At 65.5% G+C, this 25,898-nt stretch overlaps 1 protein-coding gene across 1 annotated transcript in view; it reads left to right on the forward strand.

Moving 5' to 3' along the window:
* ZC3H3 (zinc finger CCCH-type containing 3) overlaps positions 1–25,898 on the forward strand; it is an 82,117-nt gene that overhangs the window by 1,391 nt on the left and 54,828 nt on the right. The window contains exons 2-3 of the mRNA XM_047726294.1: positions 71–1,376; positions 2,326–2,522. Coding sequence (XP_047582250.1) covers positions 71–1,376; positions 2,326–2,522 — 1,503 coding nt within the window. The remainder of the gene's footprint in view (positions 1–70; positions 1,377–2,325; positions 2,523–25,898) is intronic.

Raw genomic sequence — 25,898 nt, forward strand, 5'->3', positions numbered from 1 at the left:
TTCCGGGGGGACTGTCGTTGAATTTATGTTCACCCTGTGGCTAACGGGGCCTCTGGTTCTGCCTCCTCAGGTCTGATCGATGACTACAAAAACCTCCATGGCGGTGGCTCTGCCCCAGGCGCCTCAGCCGCTTCCCGGTGGCAACCACCTGCTTACGGCAGCAGCCGGGCCTTCAGTGCCGGCTACCCTCGCCCAAGCCGGAGGGGCTTCTCTCCGAACCGCGGGCCCGCCTGGCGCAAGAAATACTCTCTTGTGAATCGGCCCCCAGCGTCCTCGGACCGGCCTGGTGACGGGGCTGTGCAGCCGTCCCTCAGGGCTGGGGACAGCCAGGATCCCGACCCCCAGCAGTACGTCCTGGAGAGGCAGGTGCGGCTGAGTTCGGATCAGAACATGGTCATCAAAATCAAACCGCCATCAAAACCGGGTTCGGCTAATGCTGTGGGCGTCTCTCGGGGCTCCTTGGAAGAATTTGAGGGCCCTCCCTGGAGCAACCACAGGCCTCAGGAGGGGGAGGGCGAGCCCCCGGGTGCGCAGCGTCAACCCCCAAAGCCAGGAAGAGTCAAGGGGAGCTGCAGTGCCGAGGACCCCCTGCCGGTCTGCCAGAAGGAGCCTGGCAAGCCTCGGGTGGTGAAGTCTGCGGGCAGCATGAGTGACAGCCCCTCGGAGCCCCGGCGCACGGTCAGTGAGAGCGCAGTTGCCGTCAAGGCCCGCTTCCCATCCTCCACCCTGCCCCACCGCGGCGGCCTGGCTGTGGGCCGGAAGCTGGGCTCACACTCTGCGTCCAGCTGTGTCGCACACCTCCTTGGAGACGGGAGAGTGAGTGCCGGCCACGCAGATCAGCCGGCTTCCTCTGACACGGGCCCCGGCCCAGCTAGACCAGCTTCTGGACCCAGGCAGGCCTCGCTGCCCGTGCCCTGCCGCACCAACAAGTTCCGGAAGAACAACTACAAGTGGGTGGCTGCGCCAGCAAAGAGCGCCCGGGCCCCTCGGAGGGCCCTCAGCCCCAGAGCGGCCTCAGAGCTCGTGTGCAAGGCCCCCTGTGGCACAGCAGCACAGGAGAAGCCACAGCTCAGAGCCGATCCGGATGCCAAGCCCAGGAGGTCGGCGGCGGCCTCCACGGCCGGGGCCTCCCCCAGCAAGTACAAGTGGAAAGCATCCAGCCCCTCGGCCTCCTCGTCCTCCTCCTTCCGTTGGCAGTCGGAAGCTGGCAGCAAGGACCACGCCTCCCAGCTCTCTCCGGTCCCGTCTCGGTCCCCACCAGGGGACAGAGCAGCTGTGGGCCCCAGCAGTTTGAAGCCCCCCTTCGGTGAGACCCCGCTCTCGGCTTACAAAGTGAGGAGCCGCACCAAGATCGTCCGGAGGCGGGCCGGTGCCAGGTGGGTGCCCTGCCGCCACCCCAGGCCCCATGCAGGCGGGACCAGCGAGGCTGGGGTTACTGCTCTCCCTCATAGTTCAGTAGCGGGGGCCCAGCCGGCGAGGACGGGTGGAGGTGGGTGCCGACACGCCCAGCCTCTCTCCTGGTGAGAGACTGGAGGCTGCTGGCTCAGCTTTTAAAGCTCGGGGTCCTCGGGGTTTGTGGGTGATGGCTTTCCATCCAGCCCAGACCCAGGGTGCTCCAGGGAGGAAGTCTGTCCCCTTGGTGGCTGCCAAGTGGCCAGGCGAGTTCCTGTCTCACTGAGTAGGTGTCACTTCCCTGACCCTCCAGCCTTATGGACTGTGAGGAGGCTGAGCAGTGGCGCTGGGGCTGGGGTTCGGGGCTGGGCTCCGGGGCTTAGTCCTGCAGCTGTTCACTTCGAGGGCAGAGGTGCTCTCGCTGGGAGTCCGGCTCTGGAGGTTCTTCTTGCTGTCTGACCTTGGTCTTGGCCCTGCTCTTCCAGACAGGTGCCAGGTTACTTGGGCTCCCCCGCCTTTTCTGGACGGCGGCCTGCCTGCGTTTCAGCTGGTGTGGAAGGGGGAGCCACGGGAAGCAGCCCCTTCCACCGAGATGGCGAGAGGCCGGGGCAGCTCTTCCTCCTCTGCTCCCTGGGGCCTCCCCCAGCCCCACTGGAGAGTTCATCTGGCCTGGGGAGCCCGGGGAGACCTGGAGCACATGTGCCAGGTGGGGGTCAAGGGTTGGGGCCACCCTCCCTCTGCCCCGGCTCCAGGCTCTGTAGGGGAGGAGCAGGGCGACAGCTCTCAGACAGCAGCGTTCGGTGGAAGGCTGGTTCCCGCAGGGGCGGGCTGCCTCCCGGGCTGGCTTCCTGGTGCCGGGGTCTGGGTGGGCCGGGGGGCCGGAGGACGGCCTTAGTGGGGCCCATTGGGAGTTGCCGCTATTTCTCTCTGCAGCCTTCCCGGGGACAAGAAAAGCAGCCCCCCACCTGCCGCCGCTGCCAAGAGCCAGTTCAGCCTGCGGCGGAGGCAGGCCCTCCGGGGCAAGAGCAGCCCCGTGCCGAGGAGGACCCCCAGCAAGGGGCTGATGCAGGCCACCAGGCACCGGCTGTGCTGCCCGCCTCCAGGCCGGGCCCACCTCCCTGGCAAGGAAGGTACGACCGGGAGGAGGGGTTCTGGAAGGCTCGCCCTTGCTGCGCCCGGTCTGTGAGCCTCGCCTCTCCCTCCGTCTGCGCTGGCTCTGCTGGCCCATCAGGCACCACCGGCAGCGCCCGAGGTCAGCGCTCCAGCCCGAGAACGCACGGCCCGCTGGGCAGGGGGGCAGCTCGGGCTGGAGAGCAGAGGGGAAGGCCTGGGCCGCTGTATCCTGCACTCTGGGTGGGGGAGGTACGTCTGGGCAGGTGTGTGGTGGCCTTTTTAGCAGGTCTCTTTGGTAGACCTCGTCACGTTCCTCTTGGTGGAAGGAGCCAGAAAGAGGGTGAGAGGGCGGGAGCCTCACCGGCCTGCAGGGGGAGGAGGGGTGGTGTATGCTGTCCTGGGCTCCCCTATCCTAGGCCTCTGCCGCCTGTCCTGGGCCGACCGGCCTACCCTCCTCTCCCTGTGGGTTGCTGCCTCTTCCCTGGGAACCCTGAGCTGGCCTGGGAGGAGTCCGCGTTGCCCCCTTCCTGAGTTGCTGGTGTCTAGTGAAGGGTCAAGGGCAGGGGGGCATTGTGGGTTGTGGTCCCCCCTGGAGTGGCCGTGGCAGCACACTGGGGGAGCTGGCACGCCTCGGTGGTCTCGGGATCGGGAAGAGGGGGGATCACCCATGACGCCGTGTCCTGGAGAGCCTGGGCTGCTCCGGGTGGACCGTGTCCCGTGGTAGCCCTGTTTTCTCCCCTTTGAGCGTCTGGCGGATGCATGGCGGCGGCTCCCTAGGCCGGTGCGCGTGGAGTCTGGAGGTGATGGGGTTTCCCCGGCACTCGCAGCCCGATGGCTGTTCCGTGCCGGGTGTCTGGGGAGCCCCTGGAGGGGCCATCGGGGCTTCGGACTCTGCTCCGGGAGGAGGCGGTGCCTGGGCCCAGCCGAGCGCCTGAGTGGGAGCCGGTGGCAGGAGAGCGGGGCGCAGGGGCCACAGGAGGCTGAGGAAGTGAGGCTGAAGGTTGCTGGCCCCCCACCTGACTTTTGGCTGCCGCAGCAAGTGCGGACCCCATCCCGGGTGGATGGAGTAAAGGGAGCCCCACGGCGTTCCTGGTGGCCACGGCGAGGGGGCTGCATTGAGGCTCTGGCTACGGAGCTGACGGGGAGTGGGCAGAAGGCCGTGGAGGGACCGATGGCCAGGCTGTTGTGGGACGGACGGAGGAGGACGGGTTGAGAGCGCCCTTGCTTTGGGAGGCTGGCAGCGGGTGGCTGCGCGCCCGGGGAGGTTGGGGCCGCCGGGAGAGAGATCAGAAGTGGGGCCCGGGGGCGTCCAGGTCTGTGCAGGGGTTCACGGCTCCACCCAGCTCCTGTGTCTCAGGGGGCAGAGAGGTCGAGTGAGTGGAGGAGAAGGTGCCGACAGGGATCTGTCCCCACAGAGAAGCCATCTCATGGGGACAACCACTTGCTGGCGGTGATGGGCCTCAGGCCTGGCTGTGGCAGGCGGTGTATCCACGGGCCCCTTCGTATCCTGCTCCAGGTGCGGGGGCTCCAGGGGGCCCCGAGGCATTTCCGCCTTGACTTGGCGCAGGGAGAGTGGGTCAGGGCAGACGGAGACGGGTGGCCAAGCCGGATGCCCCGAGATGGTGGTATTTCAGTGACATTTGAGTTACAGGGGTGTGCTGTGAGGATATGGTGCGAGGACGTGTGTGAGGATGTGTGCGAGGCGGCTTGGGGAAGGAGTGTCCCAGGCGGAGGCTGCTTGCCTGGGGGCCGGGGGGCTCCGGAGCATAGGATTCCCGGAGGACCACCGGGCAGCTGCTGGGCACGGAAGCAAGTGCTTGTAGAGCAGGTGCCGAGCTGGGCGTTGAGGGGGGCGGGGTTACCTCAGATCGGTCCCTGCCGCCCTCCAGGAGTTGAACTGAGCTGGCCTTGACTGTGGCCTGGCCTGGCGTGTCCTGTCCCTGCCCCCAGGGAACCTGGTTTGGGGACAGACAGGCCTGACCGCGGTGGTCCCCTGTGGCAGGCAGCCCTGAGGAAGGAGCGCCATTCGGTTGGAGAAATTTTGTGCTGACGGCCTGCCGCTGAGGCCTCCTTTCCAGAAGGGGCAACGCATGGACAAGCCCTGGGACCCTCGGGGCACAGCTGCGCTTTCCCACGCGGCGGGACTGCTGTGCTCCTGCCCACTGTGCTGGGGGCTGCTGGAGCCCGGCTCGCGGCAGGGGCTGCTGGCTACAGGCCACCGGGGAGAGCAGGACCCTGGCCACACGGGGGCTGGCACCCTCACATAGGGACGCAGGTCACCGTGCCCTAGGGCCCTCGCTGGCAGCCAGGTGGATGACGGCCCAGAGAGTCAAGGGGCCAGTGGGGATGCTGCACCTGTAGATTCAGGGGGGGCCCAGAAGGCGGTGTGCGTCCGGCCCACTTGCTGTGTACCGTGCGCCTTGGGCCTGGGGTGATGGGCTCTCGCGGGGCCCGGAGCAGTCCGGCTGCGGCACCGTGCAGAGGCTGCCTCCTGCTGGGGCGGCGGGCGGCAGGGCGGTTGCTGCTGAGTGGCGGGAGTCCCTGCCTGCGTACTTCTCTGGACTAGGAGGTGAGCGGCTGAGCTTGGGGTTATGGAGGGATGTGACAGCCGCGGCACAGGCGCCCCGGGAGCACTGCGGAGAGGGTGGGGAGAGGCCTGTGGGGGGAAGGGCTTGGAGGAGGCTGCCTCTCACTCATCTGCTTCCCCATCCTCTCCATCCGTCCGTCCACCCGTCTGTCCACCCTCCACCCCCCAGTGTGCATCTGCCCGCCTGTGTACCCCATACTTGTTCCCCATCTGTTCGCCCCTCATCTGTCTCTCGCCCGTCTGTCCTCCACCTACCACTGTCCATCCCCCGTCACCCTCTGTTCATTTGTCCCCTGCCCGCCCTCTGTTCTGCTGTCCAGCCAGCAGGCAGGTGCGGAGCGGCCGTGGTGCAGCGAGGTGGGCCGCCCCGCGGGTCGTGCGCCTGTGGGGCCGCATTGCAGTGTCAGGACGGCTACTCCGGTCCTCATAAACAAGCCGCGGGTGCTCCTGGGTGGGGGGGCGATGCACCCTGAGGAAAGAAAACGGGTCCCATAGTGGAGAGCTGTGCGGGGGGCAGGCTGCTTTAGGCAGGCTGTTGGCGTCTGAGGAGATGACCGCCAAACGGAGGCCTGCGGGGGTGGGGAAGAGTGGACAGCGCGCCAGCCCGCCACTGAGGGGCTCAGGTGGGACGCGCTCTGCCACGTGGCAGGAGCAGAGGGAGGTCCTCTGTGGCAGGCCCGGGGCTGGGGGCTGAAGCCAGAGGGAGGGCGGGCCTAGAAAGGCAGGGGGCCAGGAAGAGCCTTCGGCAAGGTCTTGAATGCTGGGCCAAGGAGCGGGGTCCTCATTCTCAGAAGTGGCCGGGGACCTCGTGGCCGATGTGCGGGCACGCTGGGACGCTGGGTGGCAGGTGCATCGCAGCACGCTGGGACGCTGGGCAGGAGGCTCCAGACACACCAGCCCGAGAGCCCGGGACTGCCGGAGGCGGCTGTGGCAGGGCTGGGAGCGAGGACGAGTGTTAGCTGGGCTGAGGGCGGCTACGGTGTGGGCGGCCAGCTCCCCCAAGCGGCTCATTCGCAGGACCCACCGGCTTCCCTCCCCGCCTTCCTCCTCTCCCTGCTCCACGTTCCGGCCCCCAGGCTCTGGGCTTGAGCCTCCTGGGCAGACCCCAGCCAGCTGCCGGTGGCTTTCGGCTGGTTCTGTGGACATTTACGGTGCAGACCCAGGCCTCCGGGGCTCCGGGCCGGCCGGGGGTGCCTCCCCGCGGTGGACTGGCTGCTTCGAGGCTTCTCTTCCCCGTTTCCTCTGACAGATCATTGGTCCAGGTCCGGACTTCCGTGAAAGCCCTATAGGGGAGGGACCCAACCCCCAGTGGGCTCCTGCCTGGAGGCGGGGGGGAGGGGCAGGGCCTGCCCTCAGCCCCGCCGCCAGTGGCCAGCAGAGGGCGCACTCGCCCCTCTTTATCCCTCAGCCCACCTCTTTCTGGTAATTGATTGCCTAATTTCCTCTTTATGTGAAAGAAAGCAGATATCAAGTAATTTGCGGCAATGACCTGCTAATGCTGGGCCAGTATCGAAACTCCCCTGTTCGTTTCAAGTGGCGGATAAAACACTAATACATAATTATCCTTGCAAATTGGATTGTTTTAAATAACCAAAAGGCTGTGGCCAGGAGAGAGCGATCCCATCTCCCTGGAGCTCCTGTTCCCGTGTAATTGCCGCGCTCAATCAATTTCCCTGGCGTTAGAAATTCCATCACAATCAACATTAAGCTTTATTCATTGTGATGGCTAAGAGCCGGGCCATTTCTCCTCTTTTTCTTAACTGGCAAAATTAATCAGGGAAAAGATTTTAAACATTTACCCGTGCGAAAGAGGTCAGCTCTGCCACTATATTGCTCAGCAGATAAGGGGGCTAATAAAAAGAAAATTGAATTACTAATGATCACCAGGAACAGAGTATATAAAACCTGGCAATCGCCGGTTCAGGAAAAGGGAGAATCAATTTTCTTGGGACAAGGTGCGCTCATTTTTTATTTTGGCGCATATTATCAGCAATTTAATCTGAGAGCGCGTAAACAGGAGGAAACAGTTAGGGAATAATGAGCCCAGAGGTGCAAAGTGCCGCAGGATATATGCTGTACACGATTTATTTGGCACAACAGATAATCGCTTTAATTGAATTCAAAACTGCATTGTTCAGCAGCCGTGTGGCCGCTGGTGCCCTGCGCCTGGGGACGGAGCGTTATGAAGCTCCGGCCTCACTCCTCCTCCTGCTTCCCCTCCTCTGCCTCCTCTCCCCAGCTCCCCTGCCCTGAGACCTCCCTGCCCACTCCACCCAGAGTCAGACTTTGGCTGGGGGGGTAGGGCAGGTGGTCACTTGGGGACACTATGTGACCCCCCCACTGGTGCGTCCTGTCTCTGCCTCTAGCCGTCTTCCCTTCACTTTGCTCCTGGGGGTGAGTCTCTTGGCAGCAGGGGCGAATCAAGAGCTGATACCCGAGAAAGGGCCTCAGAGAGCTTTGTTTGCTGAGGGCTGGTGGGGTCTACCACATTGTGGCTGCATAGAGACCCTGCTCGATCGGTCTCAGGGCCGACAGACGCTGGAGAAAGCGCAGAGAAGAAGCTTTTCATAGACCTCAGAACTGGTTTCCAGTTCACCACCATGTTGTTGCGGCAGTTAGTGGTCCCAGCTCATGTTGACAGCGTACGCGGCTCCCGTTGACTCTCGCTCCATGCAGGGCCCAGGGCCGGGGCTCGGGCCACCCTGAGGTGGCAGCCTTCCTGTACGCAGAGTGGGCGCTGACCCGAGCATGTGCACCTGTGCCCCAGGCTGGGGGGCTCCACGGCGGCCATGGGCTATGGGATTCCTACCTGCCACCTGGACGTGGTGCCCTTTGTGTGCCGAGGAGAAGCCGCGGTTGGATGGGCGCGTGTCACCTCCCAGACGTCACTTGGGTGGGAGAGCCCCTCTGGCTCACCTGCCCCGGGACAGTGGCAGCCCGCCCTCCTCCCCTCCCCTCCCCTGCCTCATCTTGAGCCTGGGGGCTGGCCTAGCGTCCCTGAGACGGCACAGATGAGCGGCTGGTGCAGTGGCTGAGAGTGGGGGTCTAGGAGGTTGCTCTGGTGGGACCGCAGGAAGAGCCCACTTATCACGGTGGCCTCGGGCAGACCTGGGGGTGGCTGAGTCTCTCACTCGAGCCAGGCCTTGTGCTGCCCTCCCCTCTGGGTGAGAGCTTGCCGCCCGTCGCTTAGGCCGCCACATTGGCCATGTAGCCCGGGGAGGCTGCCCTCCCCTCTGGGTGAGAGCTTGCCGCCCGTCGCTTAGGCCGCCGTATTGGCCATGTAGCCCGGGGAGGCTGCCCTCTCCTCTGTGGCGTGTCCCCTCGGCCTAGGTCACTGGCGGAAAAGGCGGCTGTGCTCTTGGGCCTTGTGTGGGTCTCACCGGGTCTTCACTGTGCGGTCCCAGGGACAGTCCCCTGGTGGTGGTATGTAGCGAGGGGCTCCTTTGGGGGGGATCGCCCAGTGTTGGGGGGCCCCTGCCACTCTAGCCAGAAGTGGGACACCTAAGGGAGACCTGGGGGCTCTGTAGGTGAAGTGCCTGACTCTTGATTTCGGCTCGGTCACAGTCTTGGGGTCGTAGGATGCAGCTCCCCCCTTGGACTTTGCGCTCAGCATGCAGTTTGCTTGTTCCTGTCCCTGTGCTTCTCCCCTCAGTGTCTGCGTGCGTGTGCTGTCTTTCTCCTTTTCAGAATAAATAAGTGTCTTTTATCTTAAGGCTTTATTTTATATAGAGAGAGTAAACGAAATGTGAGCAGGGGTGAGGAGCAGAGGGAGAGGGAGAAGCAGGCTCCCCGGTGAGCAGGGAGCCTTCACGGGGCTCCTCCCAGGACCCCGAGATCGTGACCTGAGCCGAAGGCAGATGCTTCACCCACTGAGCCGCCCAGGCGCCCCTAAATAAATCTTTAAGAGAAAGACGTGGGACACCCATTCCCTGTGTCCCAAGTTTCTCCAAGGAAGTACTCAGGGAGCTTCTCCCCATGTGAGCTCCCCTTGGACCCCCCACTTCCCTCCTGTACCCGGGTCCCTCCCCAGGCCGCTTGGCTGGCTCTTGTACCTCCCTCAGCCCCAGAGCGGAGCCCCACAGTGCTTGCTCTGCGGGGGGTTTCCCCATCCCCCCACCCGTCCCTGGGCTGTCTCGCTCCTTGTCCACCTGCTCCTGGCTCCTTAGGCCAGTCTCCTGGCGCCCGGTCCTGGGGCTTGAAGGGCCCACGTTGGGGCTGTCCCCTTGTTTCTGGAGAGGTCAGAGCAGGCCCACCCTCGGATCCTGGGCGTCGACGCCCCGCTGGGTGTGTGCGGTTTGTGCGGGGACATTGGTGGGGTTCTTGCTGGGCACGCGTCCGCACGGGGCCTGGGCTGCCCCTGCTGCCGGCTCTGTCCTCTAGCTGCCCCTCGAGCAGCTGCTGGGGGCGGGTCAGGCCACAGCGCTGCAGCGTTGGTCTTGGGAGGCAGCCCCAGAACCCGCTGCTTGGCGGGGGCTCGTGGGAGGTCTGCACTGGCCTCAAGGCCCCAGGCAGGGGGGTGCCGAGAGGAACAGAGCAGAGCCTCAGGCCTGGCCCTGGGTCTCTGCTGGAGGGAGGCCCATCCTCACCCCAGGCGCTTGCAGGGCACTCTAGGCTGGCTGGGGGGTGGGGGGCGCGGCTGGGAGTGGCTGCACCCCTGGGCTGGACCCTCTGCGCAGGTGGCCTCCCTGGGGGGTGCTGACCGTCATGGAGTGCGGGCTGTGCGCTGTTGCGTGACTCCAGTGCACGGTGCCCGGGGAGCCCAGAAACCTGCTGGTGAGGCGCATCACTGCCTGCCCAGGGCCAGCCTCTGCGGCATGACGCAGGGCTGGTCTCAGGACCTTCCTACGCTGGCTGGCTGTCCTCTGCTGAGTTTGCCCCAGGCCACTGGTTGTAGCCTCGTGGGTGAGTGGGAGACTTGCAGGGGACACCAGGGACGCCTCCCTTGGAACCCAAGTTGCGGGCAGGGGTGTACGGTAATTCTGGCCGCAGGCCCAGGAGGGCCCTGAGTTCCCCAGGGCTGGTGCCATCACGGCGGGAGTGGGGCGGGGCGGGGCGTCGGGGGTGGGGGCAGGGCTGGGGGACTTACACGAGGCGCATCCCTCCCGTGCCCTGGGTGCTGGGAAGCCAGCGTGCGTGCTGTGGCCTTGCTGAGGGGCCCCGGCCCGGAGCCTCACTCACTTCCAGTTTCCTCACCTGTGACAGGGCCGCTGTGCCAACCGCAGGAACCGGGTGGCCGCGGGCTTGAGCCAGGACGGCTGCCAGACAGTCCCGCCGCAGAGGGCTCTGCCCGCTGGCGCCGCCGGCTGGAGCTCACTTGGGTGGTTTCACCAGAGGCCACGTGTCCAGAGCAGTCAGCTCCGCGGTCCCGCGCTCGTAAGGGAACAGAAGGCGCTGAGCCCCTTGAGCCCCACGTGAGTTACCGGGCACATCAGCCTCGATCGTGCTTTGTCCGTGGTTAAGAGCTACTCCACGAGGCCTGGCGTGGGACGGCACGTGTGCGTGCTTGCGCGTGGCATTCCCGTGGCCCCGGGCGGGTTCGGCGCCTCTAGGAAAGTCGTGACCGCCCCTGAGCTGGGGGCTCACGAGTGGTATCCTGAAGTGAAGCCTGCCTGGCGGGGGAAGGGAGCGACGCCCTCAGGATGGCGTTTGGCCTGTGGAACGGGAGCAGCCCTCTGTGGGCCTGGGTCTCCCCAGGTTGGGGACAGCTTGGGCCGTGCCGTGGGCCTGGTGGTCTGGGATTGCTGAGGCTGGAGCAACCCCACATCTGGTGTGAGGGTCCCTCTCAGCCAGGGCCGCGGGTGCCCGCCCATCCGTGGGCGCTGGGGCGCAGGACGAAGGCGCGGCCTCCCTCTCGGCCTTGGGGCTCTTGCCGCCACCCTCCGGCTGCTCTGTCCGTCCAGCTTTCCCGGGCCTAAACCTGCACCTCTGGGGCATGGCGCTGGCCTCAGTGGGGACACCTGGTGAGAGGGCGTGGGTTCGCCTGCCTCCAAGGGCAGGAGTGTGCGGCCTTCTGGGCCTCTGGAACTTGGCACCTCTCTCCACGGCTGTCAGAATGTTCTAGGCTCCTCTCCCAGGCCTGGGGTCCCGCGCCTCCTGTTGCAGTAGCCTCCGCCCCAGCTCCGGTCCTGCCACGGTACCCTTGCTGTGGGCACCTGCAGTGGCAGTGGGCCCTCGGCGTGCTCTGTGCTGGGGCAGCCCTCCAGGGCAGGGCTAGAGGTAGCCAGAAGTCCACGTGGATGTGGGTCCCCATCAGGGGTCCCCGTGTTCCCACCTGACCGGCCGTTTCCCGCGCCGCACGTGTGCTGGCATGCTGGCCGCGGTCACAGTGGGAAGGAAGTCCTGGTTCCCATTGGCTCGTGCCGCAGGGCAGGGGACGGGGCAGGGTCAGGGAAGGAAGCCTTGTGTGAGAGCGGACAGCTCAGCTGGTGCCTCCCGGCCCTGCCCGTGGGGCCCATGGTCTTCCTGTTACTCCTCTGTGCCCTTTCTGCCTCTGATAAGCGAATGTCACTGAGGGTCACTGCGCCCTACGCATTGCTACGTATGTGCCAGCGAGGGCCCACAGTGTGGGGATGAGAGGGAGCGACAGCAACACAGATGTGACTCTTTGTGGCAGAAGGAAGACGGAGAGGGACTGGCCCACTGGCAGGGAGCAGGGTGGGGGCGCCCGCCTGGCCAGGGCTTCCAAAGGGCCAGAGGTTGGCGAGGAATCTGGGGACGCAGTGCGGGGTGCCCCGAGCAGTGAGCACAGAGCGCCCAGGGCAGGTGGTGGAACACGGGCTTTCCTTCCCCTGGATGAGCCTAGAACAAAGGGACGTGGGGAGGCCCACAGGGAGCAGGAGGCCTGCAGCCATCAGCCACTTCCAGCCCTGGGACTGCCGGTTGCGAGGCCCTTGTCCCTTTGGCTTCATCAGCGGAGTGTGAGGACCGTATTCCTGCCTTACCTCCGTCTGCTGCCGGGCTCCTCCTGCCTGGATGGGCGTGCGCAGCGCAGACCGGAGCCGTCCCGGGCGCTGGGCTCACATGGAGGCTGCCAAGGGAGGGCACAGGGCCAAGTTCAGTTTGCTGAGTGTGGGCTGTCTGGGCTGGGCCTGGGGTGATCCGACTCCCAGAGGCAGAAAGTGAGGCTAGGGAGCCATGGGGCCTTCCTTGCTGTGGGTGGCAGCCTGCACCTGACCGTGGGCCCAGGCCCTTGCTGTGGCCTGCGGACCACACCTCCAGGACGTGGCGATGCTCTGGGCTCCATGCCAGCCACGGAGCAAATGCTAGGCCTCCCCGCAAAGCGGGGCCAGGGCTGGAGGAGGCCAACGGTCCAGGAGGGGATGCAGGCACAGGGGCTGCTGTGTGACCAGCAAAGTCCAGTGCCTCCCCGCTCCTTGCCGTCAGCCCCCAGCCCCAGCTCTACTCGCGTCTGCAGGCCCTGCCCTGGGTCCTTGGTAAGAATCTGGTGCAGGCTGGCGGCCAGGCTGTGCCGGGATCCCCGCGCAACGACCAGGAGCAAAGCGGACGCATTCCTTGTAGCTGCGGGTGGACAAGGGCGCGGAGGTGGGTGGGGTGGCCCTGAGGGGCCTGGGCGCCTGGTTCACCGGTTCGTTGCCAGTGGCCTCTCAGTGCCCCTCTTGTCCTGGGCTCTCTGGAGTGGCAGACTCCTGTCTCGAGGACTGAGGGCTTAAACCCAGCCCTGGGCGGGCGGGGGGCTGTGGACGCTGCCTGCTGTCTGTGGCTCCCTGTGGCATTTATGGCTGGAACCTGTGTTCTGGGCTGGGGGGTATGACCCAGCTGGCCCCTTGGCACCTCCTGGCCCAGGCGTGTGTGTGACAGAGGAGGAGCAAGAGTGTGACTTTGGAGCCCCCAGGAGCACTGCCGGGGGAGCAGTGACGCGGGAGCATCGTCCTCTTGGAGCAGCATCCGTCTCTGGCCCTGGGACAGTGGTTCCAGGGAGGGGTGCTGGGAGCTGCCTGGGAGGAGGTGCTCCTGGGGCCTGAGCCTCCGGTGGAGTTCTCCCTGCTGGGGACGGCTGGGTGGAGGAGGAGGACACCGGGAGGGACACAGTATTCCCAGGCTGGGCCTTCTGGTCCCCTGGAGGGGGACAAGAGCTGAGTTGGTGGGGGACGGCAGTCCTGGCGTCTTTCCCTTTCTGGGGGCTCTGCGGCCGGAGGGTTGTGTCTTTGGTGCGTGGGCCCATGGGAGGGGCAGGGTGAGGTGGCTGTGGCTTCCGAGGGTCCCGCACGGAGGCCCCTCCCCTGCCTACCTCAGCCTGGCCCCGTGCCCACCGGCAGCGAGCTAGCGGTGGTGTGGCCCTGAGTCAGGCCCGAGCGGCCCTCGAGGTTCCTCTACTTGGCGTGGGGCTCCAAGGGGCCGCGGTGGGCATCTCGCCAAGGAGGCCTGGAATGTGTCTCTCCTTTGGGGTTCTCTGTGGTCTCCTCTCCTTACTCCTGTGCTTTAAAGGGGAAAGGTGCCACGTTGGGGGGGCACACCATGTTGTTCCCTTGGCTTGTAAAGGAGGGAGTGGCTGGAGGGCTGCAGAGTCCCCCCAGCCCTCTAGCTGTCCTGGGCACCAGTGCTGGCAGGCGTGTGTTCCCTTGGGGGCCTTGTACAGGTCCTCCCGGGGGATAGCAGGTGGGGAGAAGAGGGTAGGGGTGAGGGTTGCCGTTCTGAGTCAGAGCCACCCCCACGGACCACAGCAGGCCCTGCTCAGGTGCTTGCACGGGTGGCCCAGGTCTCTTGAAAAATAGGCAGTTGGGGTCCCTGGGTGGCTCAGTGGATTAAGCCTCTGCTTTCAGCTCAGGTCGTAATCTCAGGGCCTGGGATCGAGCCCCGGCTTGGCCTCTGTGCTCGGCAGGAAGCCTGCTTCCCCCTCTCTCTCTGCCTGCCTCTCTGCCTATTTGAGATCTCTGTCTGGCAAATAAATAAAATCTTTTTTAAAGAGTAATAGGCAGTTGTCCGTTACAAGTTTCTCCTAAACATAGCTGTATCCCTCAAGTTAGCGATTCCTGTTTCCCTCCAAATTTTTTCCTAATTTCCCCCTGACCCGCAGGTGTTCTGTGTCATTCCCAAACCTGTGAGTGCTTCGGAGGAGTTTGTGGCTGCTGCTCTGTAGCCTCAGCCCAGCCTGCTCGCCGCTGGGAGCTCAGGCCCTCGGGGCGCGCTGAGATGGCGCCGGGGCCCCGCGTGCTCAGTTCCAGGCAGTGTGTGCTGTGGAGGTCGCGGGGTTGCTGCTGCTGCGTGTGGGGCTCGGGAAGGCACCTGGTGCTCACCCTGTGGCTCCTGCCCCTACCGGCCCAGCTGGTGGGCCGGGGGTGGTCTCGCCCCTGTGCGGTCACGGCCGAAGGCGTGCTGGTGGGGGCCTGCTGTCTCCGCGGTCCGTGCCGCAGGGCGCAGTTGGCGGCCACCGTACCGAGGGCACGCGAGTTCAGACGGGCAGGTCTCCCTGGCGGATGCAGCTTCTTAAGGTTGTGAAACGTTTGTTATTTCCAGTAACGCATCTTGCCTCGAAGGCTGCTTTCTGTGACGCCGGCATCGCGCCCTGGCCCCGTCCCGGCGGGTACTGGGAGACGCGCGCTCAGATGCGTGAGTGTCGTTTGTACCCGACGCGGTCGCACGGTGCTTTCAGCTTCTCGGTTACGCTCAGAGACTTCTGTGCAGCGCGTAGCCTTACCCGCAGCCGGAAGTTGCCTTTCGAGAGAAAGAAGGAGCGCGTTTTGGTTAAATCTCCTGACTTGCCACAGGCTTTCTGTCCGTCCCGCTCTCGAGTGCTTCTCTCTCCGTCTGCTACGTGGCTTCACCCCGGCGGGGAGCCCCGTGCGGGGCCTGAGCTGAGCTCCGGAGCTGCCCAGGTGCTCCGTTCTTCGTTCCTCTACATTTTTTTATCCCATTTTCCCCTCAGTCCGCGCACTAGACATTCTCTGTCCTTTCTCACCACGGAGGTCGCGCCGCGTGCTGTGCTTGCTCTCGCGCATGCCAGGACCCGCCCGCTCTGTCCCCTCCCGCGTCCTGTGCCGCACCTGCCCTGCCCTGAGCTTCCCTGCGCGTCAGCCTTCTCCAGCTGGGTTACAGACGCTGCGTCCACCCAGATCGCCCTGTGCGCTTTCCTTTCTCTTGTTTGCCCTCCTTCTGATTGAAGAACGTCTCTCAATGCCTTCTTTAACGTTGCAGGTGTGCTGGGGACCTTTTCTCTCCGTGTCCTCGCGGGACCATGTGGACACAGATGGAGCCCCTTAGGATGGGCCTCCCTGACCCGCTGGGTCTGTCCTGCTGGGGTCCTGCAGGTGGCTTTGCCAAGGGACGGATACCTGGGGTGTCACAGAAAGGGTGGGTTCAGCTGTCCCCTGCAGTGAGCCTCTTCAGCTGTCCGAGCTTCTGGGCAGACGTTGTGATCCTGGCAATGGTGCCTGAGGCCCTGGGCCCTGCGCGTTCAGCCTTCCTGCTTTCTCTGCCCCATTCCTGGGTGCTTGGGAGGTGCTAGCGGCTTCCCTTGAGCCCCAAGGTCATTGGCCATGACCTGTTTACCGTGAGGGCCCTTGCTCCAGACCACCTGCTGTGGCCTTCAGGGGTGGGGGGCGGTGGCAGCGGGCAGAGCATTTTCCAGGTGGAGCCCAGGCTCGGTTGTGAGGGCCCGAGATGGAGCTGCCTGGCACTGTGCGTGCGGCCCGGGTCTCTCCTGCTCACTCCGGTAGCCTTTCAACGAGGAGGTTTGGTGTGAGTGCGTAGAACAAATGGAATTTGCAGAGGAACCTACAGCCGCACGCAGCGACCGTAAGCCCCGAAGTCTGTCGCTGTTAAGCATCCAGTGATTTCTTGGTTTGCCTGAGCGCCTCCCAGGCCCGGCAGGACAGAGACCCAGGCTCGGATAAGCCCCAGGGCCCTGTGCCCTTCTGGTGTCTCTGGCCCAGGGGTCCCCAGGGCCCTGTGTGATGCCAGGGTCTTATCCCTGGCCCACGTGTCCCCTCCCAGCTCATTCACGTTCTGGGCTGTGGTAGGGACCTGACAGCTGTGTAGCCTCTTCTGCCTGCCCTGCCCATCTGTGGCCGTCCAGTGCCCTAGGGCCTCCGTGCAGAGCCCCCCCGCCCCCCAGGCTGCTGTCCCTGCCCTCCCTGCCACCACCCCCACCCGTCCGGGCTGGCCTGTTTGTTGTCGCTCTGTGGGGCCCCCACTTCCCGAATTCATTCTGGAGCTGCTGTGCTTCCTTTGTGCTGTGCCTTCTGAGCCGCTCGGATCCGGGATGGGCTCCGGCTGCTCCTCTCCTAATTGCCCTTTCCGCATCAGTGGCGGAGCGAGGAAGTGGCAGGGCGCGTGCAGAGGCGCGGCGGGGCACTGCAGTCTCGGGAGCACTCTCCGTGGTGTGAGCTGTGCCCTCAGCAAGGCGGCCGTGGGCCTTGGGAAGGGCTGTGGCTGTGGGACAGCAGAGGGCCCGCCTGAGCTGGGCGGGGGCGGTGAGCCCTCCCCTGGCCCTGGGAGCATACAAAGCCGGACCTAAGCCGGCGTGCGGACGGGGCTCTGTTTTGGGCCAAGACTTCTTTTTTTTTTTTTTTTTAAGATTTTATTTATTTGTCAGAGAGAGAGGGAGAGAGAGTGAGCACAGGCAGACAGAGTGGCAGGCAGAGGCAGAGGGAGAAGCAGGCTCCTGCTGAGCAAGGAGCCCGATGCGGGACTCGATCCCAGGACGCTGGAATCATGACCTGAGCCAAAGGCAGCCGCTCAACCAACTGAGCCACCCAGGCGTCCCGGGCCAAGACTTCTTATAGAGGGAAAGGGGACCCCCGTTTCCAAGGTGCCTCCAGGGCAGGGCACACAGTGCACTGAGGGTTCCTGTGTGCCTGCTGGGCTCTGACTTGTCACGGCCAGGCCTTGGCTGAGTAGACACCGGCTTTGCCTGCCAGCTCTGGGCCGTGGGCCGCGGTGGGAAAGGCCAGGGTGACCAGGTGCCCTGATTTTTGGTCCCCTGGCCAGGTGTTCCTCGGGGCCTCCTGTGGTGCCCTGCCCCTGCCTGGCTCTGGGGAGCAGAGACATGGTCCTCGGTCCCCTCGGTCCCCTCGGTTCCCGGCCTCTTTGGACAGGGCACAAGCCCGAAGGAAGAGCGCCCCCATCCCACTGCCTAGCCCGCCCCTCGTGGGGACTGGGGTTCTGCCTTGGGTGCCGTCTGCCTGCACCGTCGTGGTCGTTGTCCTTAGAGGTGCAGGAGCAGTGAGCGAGAAGGGCTGGGCCGGGCCGGGCTAAGTGATAGGCTCTTGCAAAGACCAAAGGGCAGTAAGTTTGCAGTGAGTCAAAGGAAACGCGACACCCGTCAGAGAGAGGCACCTGCGGGCCCCTTAAGGGGGACGGCGTGTTCCGGGAGCACTGGATTTAGCTGCAGGGATTGGGGCTCTGCTGAGATGAGGTCATGGAGTTTTCTTCCAGGGTTCCAAGTTTTACTGCTATCCCTCCGCCCTCCCTGGCCCCCAGGAAGCTGGGGGAACAGTGGGAAGGGCACATGCTGCGCCTGGGGGCACGCCCCCTCCAGGCTGATGCCCTCCACAAGTCGTGCCTAACTGGGACCCAAGACAGCAGCTCAGACCTGCAGGGCCCGTGGCCGCCACTAATGGCCTCCGCGGGTGAGTGTGGCGTGTCTGTGCCGCCCGCGGGCTGTCTTCCCCGTTCAGGGCTGAGAGCCGGCTCCCACCTCCCAGGCCCATGTCTGGGTGGAGGCGGCCCTGTGCGTGCCTGGGGGGCGGTGTGGTCATGAACCTGGTGGTTGGGCAGCTGCTTCCTCTCTTGGGGCCAGGGGCATGGCGACACCGGGTCCTCGTGTGTCTGGGGAGATGGCAAGATGGGAGGAGGAGGGCAGGGAGTCTGTGAGGGGCCGTGGGAACTGCACCCCCCGGGGTCCGCACCTGCCAGAGGCAGAAGACCCCCCCGGGCTCCGCGGGGCATGGGCCCGGTGGTGGTGTTCGCCCTGGATCATCGCCGGGCCCGCCGGGTTGGCCAGCAGGGGCTGGCGTGTCTGGGGCATGGGGCTTATCTCCGGGTGTCTACTGAAGAGGGACAGGCCTGGGGCTTTGGAAAACCCCAGCTCCCCAGCCCCAGGCCCCACCTCGGAATCCGGGCAAGAATGACTCTGGGAGGCTTGCTCTGTGTCTGGGCGTCGCTCGAGTTGGGAGGTCTGGGGGAGCTGGGACAGGCCCTGGGCCTGAGCCCCTTGCCCTGTGTCTGGGGGTGCCCGGCCAAAGCCCAAAGCCTGGGCCCGTCACAAAGTTGCTCTCGTCACTGCATTCCCGTCCCTGCTGAGTCTGCGCCCTGGCGGCCGGCCACACTGCAGACTGCTGCCTTGTCTGCAAACACGGCCTGGGGGGGTGTACCCCACCGCTCTGCAGGGGCGTACCCTAGCGCTTGGGAGCGCGTGAGCCCAGCCCCTGTGAGGACACCGTGCGGACGCTCGGGGAGCGGCAGCTGTCCGGGGGTGTGTGGGGGCAGCATGTGGTGGGACGTCTGTCCACCTGTCACTGCGGCTGCCTGCCCTGCCCGCCCAGCCCTGCATGCACGGTCCCTCCTCGGACCTCTCTGCTCCCTCCCTGCTCCCCCCTCCTTCCTGTCCACAGATGGCTGATGCCTGTGCCTGTAGCCCCCCTGCAGCTGCGGCCTGCCCTTCTGTGGGCTCCTGCTGGGGAGCCGTGGGCTCTGGGGCTCCTGCCCTGTGCGGAGAGCCCCGGGGGCAGAGGTGGGCCATCTTCGAGCATGCCAGGGCGCGGCCTGCCAGGCTGGTACCCTTCCCCTAGAGCTGGTCCAGCAAAGGCCAGCCTGGCAGCCTGGGTTCTAGGACCGGCATGCGTGGTTTTCTGTGAGTGACCCACTGCTCATTCTAGAGGTCTTTTCCAGGCTGCCTGGCAGGCATCTCCCTTTATCCCGGGCTCAGAGGAAGCAGTGGGGTGACCCGAGAAAAGGCCCTGCTGTGGCGAGTGGGACACTGTGCCCTGGCTGGAGGCCTTGGGCTCCCCTGGGCACCTGGACCGCAGGCCATCTGGCAGCTCCCCAGCACCCATGGACTCTGGCCAGGCCTTGCCCAGGTGACGTCAGGCTGGGAGAGGGGCCCCGGGGCTCCCCTGGGCAGTTCCCTGCGAAGGCTGCAGCCCGCGCACGTCGTACCCGTGGGGCTGTGCCGGCCACCCTGCGGGCTTTGGTTGCTGTGTCTGTGGGGGGAGCTGCCCCTGTGTGCCCCCACCCCTGAGGGAGAGGACGGGGGTCAGACGGGAGGAGGCAGGCTCTACACGTGCCCTTCCTTTCGCGGGGGCTGTATGGCTCCAGTGGCATCGCCGTTGGCGTCACCGTCCGCACTGCTCTGCGCCTTGCCTGCCCTCGGCACCCAGGACAGGGAACTGGCCCTTTCTGCATCGCGGCTGAGAGTGTGGGGTTGTCTGTCTGGGAGTGGTGGGCACGTCCAGCCCCTTCCTCTGTTTCGTGGCCGACTGTGTCCCCTTGGCTGTATCGGCCCTGCTTGAGTGGCCTTGGTGCTGTCAGGGAGTGCAGGCGTGGCCTCACCTTTCACTGGGGGACTTGGGACCCCCCCGAACATTGCTCCTCAGAGCCTCTGGTCTCATGGGGTTTCAGCCTGACTGAGAGGGATGTGAATGACCTTGTACCTTTCAGGCTGTCTCTCCTGGCCTTCTTGGCCCTGGGTGGGCCAGGCCTGCAAGCGGAAGTGGGTGCAGAGAGGACAGAGCACTGGCCATCTCGTGAGGGCAGAGAGCACGCGCTGGGGGGCCCGCGTGCCATTACGTGCTGGCCGGCACCCGGTCTGGCTGGCACTTAGGGCTGAGGCCTTGGGCCCCTGCATTGGGCACGTGAGCCCTAGCCAGGGCACAGGCAGGAGGCGTTGGGCTGGGACCCTGGGGCTGCTCCAGGGCCTCTGCTGCTGGGCTGGCTTCAGGTCCTGTCCCTGGGCAGGGGTAGGCAGCCAGGCTGAGCATGGTGCTCGGGGAGGAGGTGCTGGGATCAGCTCTGTTTACCTGCACAGGGCCTGGTGGGCGGCCCCCAGCTCTGTGCTTGGTCCCGTCTAGGTCACAGGGAGGATGGGCTGCCAGCACTGGGTTCTGCCAGGCAAGGAGGACTGCAGTGGGTAGAGGGAAAGCAGTTGGCATCAGGCAGGCGCAACTGTGGGGTCATCTGGGCCCTGTGTCAGGCACGGAACGGGGCTGTCTCGAGAGGAGTTCCAGTGCTTCCTGTGGTCCTGGCCCCCAGACCCCCTGCAGCTCGGGGTGGGGGCAGGACTTGTGCAGGCTGGGCCCTGGCAGGGACCCCGCAGGCTCTCAAGGTCGGGCTTGTAGGTGCTGCTTCTGCCTCTTCTGTTGTATGCCCTGTGGGGGCCCTTCCTGGCAGAGGCTGCGGGAGGGTTGGGCTCACTGTGCTCCCTGCCGTTTTCCTAGGGCATAGCTAGATTTCAGCCAGAAATCTGCTGAATGAACGAATGAGCAAGTTCCTGCCAGAGTTTTCTGCAGGGACAGGACGGTGTTGGCCCTTCCCGGGGACGGCCTTCCATCAGAGGCTGGCCTGCGTGAGGGGCAGAGCGCCGGGGTCCGCACCTCCTGTTGGCCCTCCCTGTGCCTAGTCCGCTCCTTCTCGGGCTCTTCCCTGGTCTTCAGTCACTTCTGGAGCTTCGTGTCGCCCGTGTTCTCTCCTGAAGGCGTTCTGTGGCCTGGGTCACTCGGTCCCCGGCGAGTAGTGTGTGGGCATCAGGCCACATAAGTGGGAGCTGTGGGGTAGGCTGGTGTGGCTCGGTCTCTGGCTGTGGCCGACTGACCCCAAGTACCATGAGCCGAAGTGAATCCAGTGGGGGTGTGTGGGCGGTAGCAGCCGCCTCGGCTCAGGACGGTTGAGGGGTCCCCAGGGTCACCAAGGTCAGGGCTGGGGTCTGAGCACAGGAGGGTGCAGGCCTATCTTGTGACACGTGGTAAGGGCAGGAGGCGTGGGCTGGGTCGCCTGGGCACGAGCTCCTTCTCCGTGAGGCTGAAGCCCAGCCCTAGGACCCAGCGTGCAGTGTGGCGGGTCCCTGTGTCCTGATGGGTCCGGTTGCTCCCTGACGCCCGTGTGCACCCCGCACACCTGTGCGCTCCCCACACGCTGCCCTGGGGTGCCGCAGTCCCTCCAGGGCCTGCTGAGTCCGAGGAGGGTCGACCCTCGGTGCTGGAGGTGGTCTCGAGGTGCTGGAGCCCGGGCAGCTGCAGGCAGGTGAAGAGATGCCCGGTCCCAGGACATCCTGGCCGAGCTGCTCTGCCCAAGGTCAGCCGGGGCGACTCAGGGAGCGAGCCGCCTGGGTCTGCTGGGGGCAGGGCGGGCAGCGGCCAAGGCCGACCCTGCTCCCCGGCATGCTTCTCAGCCATGCTCCTCGTCTGTGAAGGAGGGCCCCGGTGGGTGGGGCGTCTTCATGGTACAGGGCTGCCCCCTCACTTGGAGTGTCTGGCCTGGAGGTTCTCTCCCTGCCTGGATTCCCCTAGTTGCCTGCCACACTTTTGCGGCCTTGACCTTCCCGGTGTGGGGGAGGGGAGCTTCCTGAGCTCCAGGGGCTGGCTGGGCGGGCTTCCCTGCCCTCTGGGCCATGCCTGTGGGTGGGTGGGTGGGTGGTGAGAAGGGCTCTCTTTCCCCCTTCCTCCCGTAGCAGCATGGTTAAAAGGGGAGGGACGACCCCCCCCATAATCTATAGCGACTGTCACGGAGCAAACTACTGCCATCTCGTACAGACGGGTCAGGTGTCGGCGCGATCGATGGCTCGCGCACCATAATTATAGGAACGAGCGGCTCGAGTTGCTTGAGTGAGTGTGAGAAGAGTAGGGTCTCAATCTTCTGTCTAATAGGGCCCTGACAGTCCATGGCGGCGTTGGCGCCGCATCTTGGGCTGACAGTGTCGTCATTAAACAGCAGGTAGTGTGCGGCGACGGCGAACGCGGCCCGCGGGGGGACAGGCAGCCGACCGTGGTTGTTTGTCATCAGTGAGCTGCCCACGCTCTTCAGGCTGCCGTGCCGCTGGCTGCTGGCTGACGTATGGCCTGTCGGGCTGCCTCTGTGATTTGATGATCGGTAACTTTGTCAGGGCCGATCCCTGGCGCGGCGGTGACAGTGCTGTAGGAAGGCGGGTGGCCAGCACCTGTGGGCCATGGGGTGCAGGTGGGACGCCAATGGGGCGGGGCGGGCTGCTGCCCATCGGACCCCCCTAAGGTTCTGGGGTCCTCCTGCGCCTCTGTCCCGGCAGTGTGCGCGCTCGCGTCCGCCTGGCCTCCCCACACCAGCCCGTGCTGGTTCTGGCTGGGAGGCCCTGCCTGAGGGATCCTGGCATTTCTGCAGGCTGGTCTCTGAGCAGAGGGGAGCCAGAGCCCTCCTGAGAGCTTCCCAACGAGCCCGTGGGAGCGCTGACCTCCTGTGGCCTCGGCGTGCAGAGCAGGGGCATCCTGGGTGCCTGGGAGCCTCTCTCGCTGCCTTTTCTCCTTGTTCGTGGCCACCGCTGGAGACGAGGGCCAGACCCTCTCATTGCAGCCGGGCTTTTCCAGCATTCGAAGGGCTGGGAACCATCAAGCACAGGAAAAGTGGAGTGATTTATTAGACTCATAAAAATTCATACTTTGTGACCACAGTCATCGCATTCCTGAAGCTTGTTGGAGCTCCGTGCGTGGTAGCTCCTGCCGTGAACGCGGGCCAGGGTGTCCGCCGCCTTCTGCCTGGGCCGCTGTCACGCCTCGTTGGGAGAGCCGGGGCCCCGCAGGCACATGAGCACCTGCTCACAAGGCGGGGGCTGGTCGTGCTGCCGCCGCGGGCGTCCACGGGTGGGAGCCCGAGGGCCAGACCCTGCCTCCTGTGTGCTCTGTGCACCTCCCTGCACCAGCTGCCTGGGCTGGGACTGTCCAGGGCCGGGGGGACAGCAGGCTTGGCCAGGCGGACAGGGCACCGTGCAAGAGGGCGCCCGCCTGGAGGCACGTTTGGAGTGTCTTCACGGGATGGGGGAATGTGGGCTCCTGGCAGCCGTGTTTCTGGCTGGTGTCCGTGGGAGCTGAGCCTCTGTCCGTTCTGTCCATCCTCCGGGACCCTGCGTGGAGGCCCCTTGGCTCCCCAGCCTGGGCTCTGTTCTGCGTCTGTGCATTGAGAGCCCGACATGCCCCGTTGGCTCTGCCGTGCACCTGGCATCGTGTGCTCTTTGTGGAGGTCATGAGGGCACAGAGGCCCCCAGCTTTGTACGGGGATGTCCCATCCTGAGTACTTGGGTTCTCCCCTGCAGACAGCAAAGGGGCCGGGCGGGGCAGGGGCGGGGGCTGGGGGAGAGAGGCCGGGAGCCTCTTATGGACACTGCTTTTGTCTGCGTCCGCACAGGCCGCGGGGGGTGCCGGTACCTGCCAGTGCCTGCCTCCTGGCTGTGCGGACACCTGCAGGCATGTGGCTTCGCGCCTGACGGGTGGGAAGTCGTGTTCATCAGTGCTCATCTCCCATCCCCTCGCTGTGACCCTCGCTGACTCTGCGAAGGCGGCTGGGAGGCCGTGCGGCCGGGAGTGTGTCCGTGTTCCTGCTCGGGGCCCGGTAGGGAGCGGCCGGCAGCGGGCGGGGAGCCTGGGGCACTCGCTCTGCCGCCGGCCGTGTCTGAGGCCGCAGTGGGGGTGCTGCAGACGTTCCCTGAGCCCCCCCAGAGCCCAGGCGAGGGTTGTGCATTTGTGCGATGGGCGGCACACGCCGAAGCCGAGCCTGGCTGCGGGGGGCCTAGACGGGTGCACAGGGGATGCTCACCAGAGGGACCGAGGCCGCCATCTCCCTGCTTCTCGTCTCACCGCGGAGCAGTGTGGGGACGGAGCTTGGGGAGGCCGGTGCGGGGCCCCCGCTGGCGCTCAACGGGCTGCTGGGTCTGTGGGGCGGCCCAGACGCCACGTGGTAGGCCTGCCTGGGCATAGGCAGGCAGGTGTAGGTGCGGACCCAGGCGTCCTGCTGCTGCCCCAAGTGCACCGAACTATGTACTCAGAAGGCGAAGAGCACGGACTAGAGAGGAAGACGGAAGCCAGCCGGGTGCTGATCCTGAGTACTAGGGAGCGGCCGGAAGAACCGTCTCCAGGGAAGCTGCCCTGGGCGGAGGCCACTCGGGAGACAGGGAAGAAACCCTCCGGCGGGGAGCTCCAGACGGCCAGGAAGAGGTTCCCCCGCCGTTTCGCTCCCGGCCTTTGAGCCCATGCGCTTTCGGGTGGGTTCCCTCGCCTGTGAGCCCGGGGTGCTTGTGCAGCTCACCTCTGGGGCTGAGAGGTACTGTGGGGACCTGACTGGCACCTGCTTCCTGGGGACTGCGGGACAAGGCTGGGACGGTCGGGGCCAGGAGGCCTTCCCTGTCTGCTGCTCACACAGCCAAGTCCTCTGGGGAACTTCCCTTGGGGGTTGCTGGGTCCGCCTGGCTTCCTTAGCAGACGTCTTCCTCAGGAGCTGGCCTCAGGTGCGGGGCAGGGTGAGCCCAGGCCGGGTGGAGAGCCATGTGGGGGGCATGGGCTCTGTTTTCTTTCTTCTGGAAGCTTGGCTGCCCACCAGGCTGAAGCGGCAGAAGGCCCCGGGGCTGTTCCTCTGACACTCACTAAGCGCAGCTCCTGTCTGGTCGCCTGTGCGCACCACGTCAGCCCTGTCCCGCGACAGCTCCATCCCTGTGGGAATGGGACCCAGCTTGGGGGGCTCTGTCCACGGCCTCGCCGGTCCTGCCAGGAGCAGGCTGAGCGGCCTGGTCTGCAGGAAGAACCCAGTGGGCTTCCCGGGGCTGAGCAGCCTGCGCGGGTGCCTGGGGCCGTTTGCTGCATCTTTGCCGTGCGGTAGGGCTGGGGCACTGGGAGGGAGAGATGGCCAGGTTGTCCCTCAGGGTCCTCGCAGAGCCCTGTTGCTCGCCCCAAGCCAGGGCAGGTGGTCTTGGCTGGGCCCCCAACCTCACCAGCGTCCGTAGAAACCAGGCTTTTGGTGTCCTTCTCCAGGCTGCCGTTCTAGCTGCCAGTCTCCCAGGAGCACGGAGGTGTGGCCCATTTGAGGCCCCCAGCCCTGCGTCTGGACACATCCATCCTGGCCAAGTGCAGAACCGAAGGGCCTGGGGGTGGTGGTGTGAGAGCCCAGGTGGGTTTGCTGGGGGCTGGCAGCCAGGCCGCGTGAGCAGGAAACGACCTCGCCCGGCGTACACACGCTGGTGCGGCAGGCGGGGTGGTCCGGGCTGGGGTCACCGCTGTCAGAGTGGGGTGCAGAGTTGCTGGGGCGGCCCCCAGGCCAGCGGCTCCTGCAGAGACTGGGGAGAAACTGGCCTGAGCCTCCGTGGGCCGGGGAGGGGGAGGGCGATCCAGGGACCCCCTCCCCAGCGTCTGAGGACCAGAGCCTGCACCACGCGCGGGGCTTCCCTCTCCCTTCTTCCTGCAGACGGCGTCTGTCCACGGAGTCGCTCCTTGTGGCCTCTGGGCCTGCCCGCCCCTCCGAAGGGTCTCAGGCCCATTTCACCCCCAGATGCCACTCTGGCGTCACCTTCTCCAGGCTCCCAGGGCTCACTGAGGGGACAGCTCAGATGAGGGCTGCTTTGGGAAATGCCCGGGGGGACGGGCAGTGTCTAGAGAGGACAGGCACCCCTCACTGTTTCCTCTGGGACTGACAGCCCTTCCCCTGGGCCGTGGCCCGGGCTGCTGCGCCTCTAGGAGCTGCTCTGGTGCCTCACCCTCCGCCGAGAGGTGCAGGACGTCTGTGCCCCTGTGGGCAGAGCCTCTCCCGCCCCAGGGAAGACAGAGCGTCCCGCTGACTTGCGCTCTGGCTCTGGTGGTGGCCACGGCGTTCCTGCCAGGCTCAAGGCCCGGAGACAGCTCAGATG

This window comes from Lutra lutra, chromosome 4, assembly GCF_902655055.1.
Source record: "Lutra lutra chromosome 4, mLutLut1.2, whole genome shotgun sequence".
Lineage (NCBI taxonomy): Eukaryota > Metazoa > Chordata > Mammalia > Carnivora > Mustelidae > Lutra > Lutra lutra.